The sequence below is a fragment of the Ursus arctos genome, unplaced genomic scaffold (genome assembly GCF_023065955.2).
Source record: "Ursus arctos isolate Adak ecotype North America unplaced genomic scaffold, UrsArc2.0 scaffold_23, whole genome shotgun sequence".
NCBI lineage: Eukaryota > Metazoa > Chordata > Mammalia > Carnivora > Ursidae > Ursus > Ursus arctos.
Window position 1 is genome coordinate 1,755,647 of NW_026622908.1, and position 12,052 is coordinate 1,767,698.

At 39.8% G+C, this 12,052-nt stretch overlaps 1 protein-coding gene across 1 annotated transcript; it reads right to left on the reverse strand.

Annotated features, from left to right (window-relative positions):
- Positions 1-1,344: 1,344 nt before the first annotated feature.
- Positions 1,345-2,283, reverse strand: LOC125282476 (olfactory receptor 6C2-like). Its single transcript, XM_048217341.1, has one exon. It carries the CDS (start codon positions 2,281-2,283, stop codon positions 1,345-1,347), a length of 939 nt encoding a protein of 312 aa, XP_048073298.1.
- Between the last annotated feature and the right edge of the window lie 9,769 nt (positions 2,284-12,052).

Sequence of the window (12,052 nt, forward strand, 5' to 3'; positions counted from 1 at the left end):
CTCAACACGCATGCCTGAAAATGCTCATTCAGATTTATTCAATTTATCCTCGCTTGTAAGAGTTGCAAATGTAGTGAGGATTGTGATTTGGAATGGCAAATCTTTGTACAGGGGGCTAAGTTACTTCCTTGGTTAAGCTTAGGGGATCTGCAAGAGATTGAGGGACCACGTCCATGTGCACAATCCCTTGTAGAGTATCTTGAATCTATTCCTTCTGATACAGTTACATGATTTACTCCTATGAATGTACATAAAGGGTCAAGAAGAACAAAATATTATATACACATATTATATTCCATATGCCCTCAATGCAATGGACTCCTTGAAAGTTGGAAAGGGCAGTTTAAACACTAGTTATTCCAAAAATGTATATGACAGAAGTCTAGAATTTTATTTAAATAATTGGCTCCTCATACTGAAGATGAGAAGAAGTAATATGGACACTTAGCTGGAAAGGTTTATAGGACCAGGAGAGGTGAAAGAGGGGTGGGTAGTAGTATAACTTCACAACTTTGTGTATACTATGTTTCGTATTATTTTCCTCATATGGTTGTTCTGGGCTGGATTTGAATTTATGGGTGTCTGAGGAGGAGGATGCCAATAGTCAGGACATAACATTCATACCATTAAATTTTACTGTACTTACTTCTAAAGATACTTTAGTATGGTTCATAATTTCACCCATTTAGCCAAAATAGAGGTAACTGTGTATGTGGTCCCCTTAACTAAGTGACAGGGATAGTTCTGTAATACTTTACCTGTCAAATCTGGTGACAACTGAGTTGAGGTGGGGCAGAGGAGAAGCTTTATCAAATTTGCTGTGACTGCCTGTCTTTGGATGGAGACTATAGCTGAGATGGAAAATTAACTGCATTCATCACCAATGTGAAGCTTACAAAGTCATTTAAATCTGGCACCTGGCTAAGAGGTGGGGGAAAAAAAAGAATGGTGAATCACATATTAGATATTTTACAGGCCAGGTCAGGTCTAGAAATGGTGCACATCACTTCCACAGCCATTCTATTATGTATAACATAGGCTATATAGTCACACCTAACAGTGTACAAATATGGCAAAAAAAATGTGTTGTACTGTGTTTTCAGGGATAACAACCAACATATTTGGCAAACGTCAATTGCCGTTAGACACTAAGAGTAAATACCTGCAGATTTTAGTTTTAGTGGACAGTAAAAATGGAATAAGGTTCACAGTAAGCTGTTTAAAAAGAAAGTGAGAAAGTCCATATGACTGCAAAATAAGTGACAAAGACAAATACTATTAGAAGGTTCATGTTTGTGCCTCTTCAACTTTCCTTTCAGTCGGATGCAATCACTTATTTCTCCTTTACATCTTTGAGAGCAATGCAATTTTTTTAATTGAGTCATGAAAAGCTTGCTTCACTTGCTTGTTTCTCAGTGTGTAAATAAAGGGATTCAACATTGGTGAGATAGAAGCAATAAGGAGTGAGATCCCCTTATTAATAGCTACTTCATCCTTGGCTGAAGGTTTGACATAAATGAAGATGCAGCTACCATACGTAATGGAAACAACAATCATGTGGGAGGAGCAAGTGGAAAAGGCCTTTTTCCTTTGCTGGGCAGAGGGAAACCGTAGAATGGTCCCAATGATGTAAATGTAGGAAAGAGCTACACACATGAGGGTGACGATGAAGATCAACACAGCACAGACTATAACCATCTGTTCTATCAACCATGTGTCTGAGCAAGAAATCTTCAGGATAGGAGATGCGTCACAGCAAAAATGATCAATGATGTTTGAATCACAGAATTCCAGGCCCAAACCTAGACTCATTGGTGGGAGAATGATGATGAGTGCTGCTACCCAACAGAAGAGGATGAAGTTCCTGCAGACTGTGGGACTCATGATGATGGTGTAACGCAGGGGTTTGCAGATGGCCACATAGCGATCATAGGACATGGTGGCCAGGAGAAAAAATTCTGTTACTGCAAAGAGGTCTGTAAACAACAGTTGACTGGCACAAGCATTATAGGTAATGGACTTATCCCCAGATGATATGCTGTATAAGAATCTGGGGACACAAGCAGTTGTGAATGAAATTTCTAGGAAGGAGAAATTTTGGAGGAAAAGATACATCGGTGTTTTAAGGTGGGAATCAATCAGAGTGAGGGTGATGATGGTTAGGTTTCCGGACACACTCAACATGTAGGAAAGAAACAGAAAGATAAAAAGCAAAATTTTCAGTTGGGGGTCCTCTGTCAGTCCCAGCAAGATGAAAGTTGTTAGTGATGTTTGGTTTCTCATCCTTGACTACTGTTTTTTGCCCAGTGCTTGAAATGACGAGGAAGACTATATGATGAATTCCAAAGTCCTGGCCAGTGTGTAACCTCAAGAGAAGTCAATCTGAGAGTGATTCCTATACACTGGTTAGTTGAGAAGTGAGTGCACGTAACACATGACAATATTTGAATACCTCTCTTTGTCACACAAACTGAGTCTTCACATTTGAATATCACATACTTTTTATTGCTGCTTATAATAAATCTATAGCTTATGTATACTTGGTGTCAGTTCAATACATCATCTTATAAACATCACTGAAAAAAAATCCTCTCCATATATTGCTTTTGAATCAACAATTCTGCTCTCCCCAAATTTTCTGTCTGCAGACATGCTTGTAGCAGAGGACTTTTAAGAAAAACTAACAATGATCTTTGGCAAGATAATCCCAGTATTAAAGTTTACATGAGTATTAATTATTAAACAGGCAATGAATACTTATTGCATAGCTTATGCTGTGTCAGCTTATTTAGACTGTCTTCTTGGAAGTGTGTTTAAGACATTTTTAGTGGGGAAAAGAAAGACATTTTTATTGGCTCTATTTTCTTAAAGATTCATTTAAGTGTGTTAACAACCCAATTTTTTTTCAGGTTTTCACCATAGAAATTTTCCTTTAATGTACACATTTAACATTGTGATATTTACCTTTTGCTGTATTATCTTTCTACTTTTAGAATAGATTTTTATGATTTCTGGGGTATCCTTGTGCTAAGAATTTCTGCCCAGCTTGCAAGCTAACGTGTGGGATTGTATTTTCTCATTCAGTACTTTCTTCTAGATTTCTTCAGCAGTGAAAGCCCTAACATACTCTAACTAACTGCTACTGTTCTTGAGAACTTTCCCCGCTCTTTTCCCATCTAAGGGTTCTCATTAAGAGTAGATTCTTGATATTAAAATTCTAAACTGAATTTCTGTTGCTTCTTTCTAAACACATTTGACAATGACATATCGCTCCTTGTATGTATTGCATAGCAATGTGTTGCATTCAACATTTATTACAGAGAAGTAAGGGAACATTAGGAGTATATTTATAGAGTTGAAAGGCACATCCCTGTTTTTTTTTTGTTTACTTTTGGCTAGTTTTCTTTCAGTTTGAAATATAATCAACCACCTTACTATAAATGACATTTAGCAATATCAGATTTAAGAGGTTTTAGCCATTTCTGAATTATACTTCCACATTTTCACTTAAATTTCACCTACATAGTAATTGTCTCCTCTGTCCTACTTACCATTTGTACATCAACTCCTCTGATTTTTGCACCATTTAAATTACTATAGCCAAGGTCACCCACCACCAGCTTCCCTCTTGTTTCACTAATTAAACAAGATTCAGTCTTCTTTTACCTCAAATTCTGTGGCATATGAGACTATAAACTGCTAACTTATGAAAGTCTTTACAGCTTTGTTCCCAGTATTTGACTTTTCCTTGAATTTCTTCCTACTGATTTGTCTATTTTTTCATTCTCTTTCGTGGTTTTTCTTTTTCTAATCCCTATGGTTGTTTATGCATCTGAAATCCCTTCTCTAGAAAATACTTTCTTTCACTCTTTCATAAATGAGGTGATTCTTATAAGTAAGGTGACTTCAAATAGGCTGGGAATTCACAAATTTATATCTGCAGGGAAAAATACATCTTACAGTATTCTGATTTCAACATTCAGCTTATTCAGCATCGAGATGGGACTTAGAGGGTTTGAATTTACACTATCCCTTTTTCCTTTCTGAGTGTCTTGGAACAATTTGCTTAACTTCTTTATATTGTGTGTTTTTTTTTCATGTGCAAAATTCAGGTAAGAATAATATTTACATCTTAGGGTTATAATGATAAATTTAGATAATATAGATAAATATATAGAGGTGCATTTGGAATATCGTGAACACTCATTAACTACACTGAGCATTCTTATTTTGTTATCTTCTTATTTCTTTTTGAGAGTCCTGTAGATGTGCACATTTCAGGATTTTAAGTGTGCCTCTCACTATTGCATATCCTTCCCTGTCAACCCTAAGTCTCATATAAGGACATTCTTTATTGTTCCTTTTTCTTTACTCCCATTTTATCACTAGGTCTTGCCATTCTGGTTCTGTTCTTAATTTGTTACTTTTACTCTCGCACTCACAGTTCTAATTTTATTCTGGGTGTCTTTATCTCATAGCTAAAATATTGGAAAGGCATATTAACATACACTTAACATATGTCTTTGCTTCTCCATCAATATTTTAAAATCAATGCAAGCAAATCATTTTTTAAAAGCCCAGATGTGATTAATTCTCCCCTATGTGTTGTAGAAAAATGTTTCTGAACCGTTATTAACTGACATTCATCCCATCCTAGATTTTTCTGTGAAAGTCTTGATCTGGCTCTCAGTTACGAGAAAGTTAATTGATTTTGGCTTTAAGTAAGAATTGTGAAGAGTAGAAGAAGGAATATATTTATGGATTTTAATTTTCAAATGCATCAAGCATTTAGATTAATGGAATATTTTCAGGTAATAAATATTTTATTCAGAGTAATGAGTAAGGACAAGTCTTTTATCGTTAGAGAATTTATGAAATTTGTTTAGCAGGGAATAAGAGATTTGGGGCTAGTTTAGTGAATTCGATGGTTCTGGATGAGATCTCTATGTTTGGGTCCCCCTGCTATCTTCCAGTGATACGGAGCCAGAACAACAGAAGGAAAGAAAACGACATTGACTTCTGCAGTTTTTTTTTTTCCTTGTAGAGGTCAAAGGAGGAAAATAATAGGGAATAATTAGTTGCTCCTTGAACAGAGGCTAAAAGGGCTTTAGAGAGGGGAGAGAGGTGGAGGATTGGGATAGGCCGGTGAGGGGTATTAAGGAGGGCACATATTGCATGGTGCACTGGGTGTTATACGCAAATAATGAATCATGCAACATTGCATCAAAAACTGGGGATGTACTGTATGGTGACTAATATAACAAAATAAAAATTATTAAAAAAATGAAAAGGCTTTAGAAAGTCACATAGTTTTCCCATTCTCAAGACTGGTATAGAATTAGAAGAAAGGTGTTCTCATGCCTAATGGTGGCAGGAAACTGAAAAAGAACATTTGGTACTTCATAAATTTTCCTGTATTGCAATTTGCTGCAGAAATACTAAAAGTGTCTTAAAGCTTATACGGAGAACCACTGGACTGTAAAAGTAATATGGGAAGGGAAACAAGAGGTCGATCCCACAGCAGTAGAGCACAGAAGAGGTATCTGAGGACCCGAAGAGATGATGCATTATTTTGGTAATGCCAGCTCTGATGGGTGCTGGTATTTCTTTACCTCTTAATATCAGAACTGTGCAAATGTAGCAGAACTAAGGTGAAGCTGGGTTGAGGGCAGCAACAGATAGATGGTAATGAGTCATGAGAATGAGGTAGGTGTTGGAGTTAGGTAGAGAGGGAAGACACTGATATTAAGTTGATTTAAAAAATAAACATTTAGTTATGATTTTCAGAGTTTGTAAATGGAATTTTTGTAACCCGAGCAGTAATGGTAATGCTTTTCATCACTCCCTTTTGCCTTCATTATAAAATTTGAGTTTCTTATCGTATGGAGATCTTTCTAATATTTCCAGTACTACTTCAAACAATTGACCGAATTTCTTGTTCTATTCTCCTAGTGTGCTTACACTGGCTGCTATCTTACCATCTAGTATGCATATACCCTTATGATATACAGGGGAACATTATTCAGGCTTAAAACAGAATGAAAACTTGCCAGCTGTAGCAATACGGATGGATCTACGGGACATAATGAAAATGAAATAATTCAGTTACAGAAAGAGAAATACCACATAATTTCACTCATCTGTGGAATTTAAGAAACAAGAAATGAATGAACAAAGGAAAAAAGAAACAAACAAAAAAACAGTCTCTTAAGTCCGGAGGGCAAACTGGTGGTCGCCAGAGGGGAGGTGGGTGGAGCCTGGGTGAAATAGATAAAGGGGATTAAGAGTACACTTACCTTGATGAGCACCGAGTTCCGTATAGAACTGTTGAATCATTATATTGTACCACTGAAACTAATATAACACTGTTAATTATACTTCAAAAAAAAAAAGGAAAAAAAAGTGGTAATATCTCATAGTGAGGAAGAATACAGTCTATAGAGTCAGGGTGCTGGTTTCACATCTCCTGTTTCACTTTGCTTAAGTTATTTACTAGCAGTTCCCATAAAAGGCCATGCTTAAAATTATCTGTGTAAATTCTCATAGGCTGATCCTTTTGTCTTTAGTGATTTCTATAGTTGCAGCCCCTCCCCTCCCTATCTGTCTTTCAACTTTTGGTTTAGGTATAAATTTCACGGGGGGGGGGGGGGGGGGGGGAGGCGCCTGGGTGGCACAGCGGTTAAGCATCTGCCTTAGGCTCAGGACGTGATCCCCGGCGTTGTGGGATCGGGCCCCACATCAGGCTCCTCCGCTATGAGCCTGCTTCTTCCTCTCCCACTCCCCCTGCTTGTGTTCCCTCTCTCGCTGGCTGTCTTTATCTCTGTCAAATAAATAAATAAAATCTTAAAAAAATAAATAAATAAATTTCACTGGGAATCTATGTATAATCCTTTAAGATAGAAGTAGCTTTTCCTCTTAATATTCCCATTGTAGTCTATGACTAGTCTTATGATAGCTCTTGTGACTAACTTGTCAAACAGTGTGGACAAATTTTATGTTGAACATTATCGAGAGAAAAAGCGAGTGACAGACTTAGAGAGGCAGCATGCATGTGAGCCCATGGGGAGAGCAAAGGGAAAGGGAGCAAGAGAAATCTCAGGCAGACTGCATGCTCAGGGAGAGCAAAGGAGGGGCTCAATCTCACCACATTGAGATCATGACCTGAGCCAAAATGAAGGGTCGGACATTTAACTGACTGAGCCATCCAGGCACTCCTTTCCTGAATTCTTTACGAAGCTTGTGAATTTTGGTGCCTCTGATAACCCGTTCAGTGTTCTGTAAAGAAATACTAAGAGCAGAGTTCAGAGACTCTGCAATTTTGTACATGAGGCAATATTTATTTCACATTTCTTTCTCAACTATCATTAGGTAATTAATCATATGGACAGCTATTTCCTTTTGTAAATAAAGAGTCTGTGTCTTTTCCCCCCCTCCCGTCCAAGAAAGAAAAGGATTTCTTATGGAAAAATTAATTAGTGTCTTATATGAATGGTTTCACTTATTTCTAGCAATCTGAACCCAACAAGAAACCTAGAAGTGTGCTTTTCTAAGGTCTGGTGAATTGAAGCATGTTAATTCTATCAAGACAGTAATATACAACAGCAGCAGAGTCCTACGGACTGGAAATTACCTTGGATTGTAGGCCTCTCTGCAGAAAAGGAGCACTAATCTATGCTCAGGGGAAGAAATCATTAACCGATAACCAGGTACCCTTTTATGACAGGCTCATATAAGAATTGACCCTTCTCAACCCAACTGAGAGAATTCTAAAGCTCTCGGTGCTTCATTGTGGCTTCCTAACTCAGAGCGCTCTCCCACAATCCCAAACTCTGCTTTCTTTCTGATCACCAACACTTATCTTCTGTGATCCTGGAATATTTAGTGAATGTTCTGGTAAACCACTCTAATTCAGGTGTATTTTCAATTTAGTATAGTGCAAGGAATATTTGTGTTTATCATTAGCTCATTGCTCGCTAACGAGCACATTGCTAATAACCTGGCACTCTGATGAAGGCACTTGGTACATCAATATACAATCAAATGTATATTGATTGATAAGTGTCATGGTGTGGGGCAGGTCATTTCTGTTTGTCCCTCCTATTTCTATGACTACTCATGAATCAATTGAAACATTTTTATTGAGAACCTATGATATGATTGGTATGGGTATAGATACTAAAGATGAAAAGTGTGAACAGGTTCTGGACCCATCTCTACTGATACGTGTATTCAATATCTGCAGTGAATCTAATCCCTTCACATTTAATTTTTCTAAAAGAAAATACCATTTAAATAACAACTTGCTTTTTCAGAGGTATCAAAGTTAATTTATTGCCATCTCATATTTAAAAAGACCAGCCTGATATTTTGCAGAGAACAAGGAACTAGAATGTTGAATGAAGAAAGAAACTGAAATTACCAAATAAGAATATACTTACTTACTCTTCTGGCTTTAGGTGACTGTGTAATCCTCATGGTCCCAACAATGAAACTGGAAGTGTAAGTGGAGTCAAATATGCACACAAATGCCCCCTCACGGACACATACACACTCATGGACAGTGTTTTACTGCAGATAGTATTTGTTCTCTGAGTTACCACAAACTCTCATTAAATATTCTATTCTGCTTTAAACCTAGGGAAAAAATTTCTTATATAGCAAACCTGAAAAAAAAAAACCTGTCATTTATTTTAAATGATGATCAATTTAAGGTGAGTTATAGAAGATTTTGACAGGTGATTTCTGATTGCTCTGGGCAAAGATAGAATTTTACACGGTGAAGTTACATGAGTGCTTTATTATCTCAGACTGTTATGGATGTGCAGGAGCTCTCTCTGTGGGTAAAAAGTGGGTCCTCTGTGACTGAAGTTTGAACATGATTAATGATTCCAGTATGCAGTGCATTTTGGCAAAATACATAATAGAGGGAGCGGTGGGAATCATGTCCTTGGAGACAATAAGGTGCAACCATTTTATTAGATACATTACAAGGGCAAAACAAGAATATTCTGACGAAAAGATATTTCTGGCTACTCTTCAACCCGTAGATAACAAAATATTAACAAGAGGCAACAAAATTGCTTTAGGTGTATACTTTCAGTGGAAAAATGTGTAAATATACTTGAAAATAGTATACGTTCAATCAATTTCTGTCAATACTTTTCCATGGTAAAAAATATAGATTTGCATCACAATTTTTTTCTTCATTGTACTCTTCATGGACAAGCCATTATTTGGTAAAGCTACCCATATTTAACTATTGTAAATTCTAAATTAAAAGTCTGATGTTAGACTTTTGGGGACTTAAGATGGCGGAGGAGTAGGGGACCCCTTTTTCAGCCGGTCCCCTGAGTCGAGCTGGATAGGTAACAGACCAGCCTAAATAACCACAGAATCAGCCTGAGACGCAGGAAGATACATCTGGATCTCCACAAATGAACATCTCCAGCGCTATTGAGGTACCAAGAGGGGAGCCGTAAAACCACGCACAGATATTGGAAGATAAATGGAAGGGGGAGGGAGCCGCCGTGTTTGGGCGCTGGGAAGCGGCAGCCACCTGCACGTGGGAGCGGGCGGACCCATGGTGGGCACCCGCAAGAGAGCGGACTGAGACCGGTGAGCCGTGAACGCACGCCACCAGGCATTTCGCAGAACACCGGAATCCCGGTGTGCTCACGGGATCCAGACTGAGACTGGGAGCTCCCAGAGCGTGCGCGGGGCGGAGGCTGCTGGCGGGCCACCTGCACGGGGGAGCGGGCGGACTCGCGGTTGGCACCCGCGAAACATCAGACTGAGACCCTGAACCGGGTGCGCGCACCACCAGGCTTCTCACGGAACTCCGGAATCGCGGTGTGCTCACCGGGCATAGACTGAGACCGGGAGACCCGGGAGCGCGCGGGTCGGCTGGTGGCTGGAGGCATTAGAAACACAAAGGACAGAGACGCGCCGGCCCTGGAAGTGAGGGCAGGGACGCCGGGTGTGGGGCGCAAATCCCGGGACGCTGCAGGGTTGAGCAGCACCAAAAGTAACAGAGTTAAAGTGGCCAGAATATCAGTGGAGAACGGGCCGCAATCCCTCTGTTCTGTGACAATGCAGCCTCTGCTGCTCTGACTCTCAGAAGAGGCATAGCCGACCGCCAGGGAAAGCTGCCAGAGAACAAAAGCCTGGAAATACCGGCTCAGAGAGTGCCCATCCCCATCCCCCCTCGCAGGGGACACGGAGACTCTACCCAAACAGGTTTGCCTGAGTATCGGCGCGGCAGGCCCCTCCCACAGAACACAGAAGGCAGGCTGAAAAATCAAGAAGCCCACAACCCGGGGCACCTGGGTGGCGCAGTCATTGAGCGCCTGTCTCCGGCTGAGGGCGTGATCCCAGCGTTCCGGAAAGGAGTCCCTCATCGGGCTCCTCCGCTGGGAGCCTGCTTCTTCCTCTCCCACTCCCCTGCTTCTGTTTCCATTCTTGCTGACTGTCTGTCTCTCTCAGATAAGTAAATAAATAAAATCTTTAAAGAAGAAGCCCACATCTCTAAGATCCCTATAAAACAAGGGGCACGGCCTGGGACCCAGTCAATAATTTGGGCTCTGGACAACCCCGCAACCTCTCCTCATCAGAATGACAAGAAGGAGAAGCCCCCCCCCCCCAGCAAAGAAAAGACCGTGAGTCTGTGGCCTCTGCCACAGAAATAATGGATATGGATGTAACCAAATTATCAGAAATGGAATTCAGAGTAACGATGGTCAAAATGATGAGCAGAATTGAAAAAAGTATTAACGAAAAGGTTTCTGAGAATATAGAATCCCTATGGTCAGAAATAAGAGTGAATTTGACAGAAATTAAAAATTCTATGAGCCAGTTGCAGGCAAACCTAGAGGCTCTGACGGTCAGGGTCACCGAAGCAGAGGAAAAGGTTAGTGAATTGGAGGATGGGTTAATAGAGGAAAAAATGAAAATAGAAGAGGTTTTTAAAAAAATCCACGCCCACGAATGCTGGCTACAGGAGATTACTGACTCAATGAAACGATCCAATGTTAAAATCATCGGCATCCCCAAGGGGGTGGAGAAAAACAGAGATCTAGAAGAGATATTTGAACAAATTGTAGCTGAAAACTTCCCTAATCTAGCAAGGGAAACAAACATTCGTGTCCAAGAGGCAGAGAGGACCCCTCCCAAGCTCAACCACGACAAACCTACACCACGTCACGTCACAGTGCAATTCGCAAATATAAGATCCAAGGATACAGTATTGAAAGCGGCCAGGGCAAAGAAATTTCTCATGTACCAAGGCAAAGGCATCAGAATTACGTCAGACCTGTCTACACAGACCTGGAATGAGAGAAAGGGTTGGGGGAGCATATTTAAAGCTCTTTCAGAGAAAAACATGCAGCCAAGGATCCTTTATCCAGCAAGGCTGTCATTCAGAATTGATGGAGAAATAAAGACATTTCAGAATCGCCAGTCATTAACCAATTTCGTAACCACGAAACCAGCCCTACAGGAGATATTACGGGGGGTTCTAGAAAAGTAAAAAGGCCCCAAGAGTGATACAGAACAGAAAGTCACAGCCAATACAAACAACGACTTTACTGACAACATGGCATCATTAAAAGCATATCTCTCAGTACTCAGTCTTAATATTAATGGCTTAAATTCTCCCTTAATGCCACAGGGTTGCAGATTGGATAAAAAGAAATGACCCATCCATTTGCTGTCTACAAGAGACTCATTTCGAACCCACAGATGCATTCAGACTGAGAGTAAGGGGATGGAGTACCATCTTTCACGCAAATGGACCTCAAAAGAAAGCTGGGGTAGCAATTCTCATATCAGATAAATTGGATTTTAAACTACAGACTATAGTTAGAGATGCAGAAGGGCGCTATATTATTCTTAAAGGAAGTATTCAACAAATGGATATGACAATTATAAATATATATGCCCCCAACAGGGGAGCAGCAAGATACACAAGCCAACTCTTAACCAGAATAAAGAGACATATAAATAAAAATACATTAATAGTAGGGGACCTCAACACTCCACTCTCAGAAATAGACAG

Coding starts and splice junctions, on each gene's coding strand:
- LOC125282476 (XM_048217341.1), bottom strand. CDS start 2,283: ATGAGAAACCAAACATCACTAACAACTTTCATCTTGCTGGGACTGACA.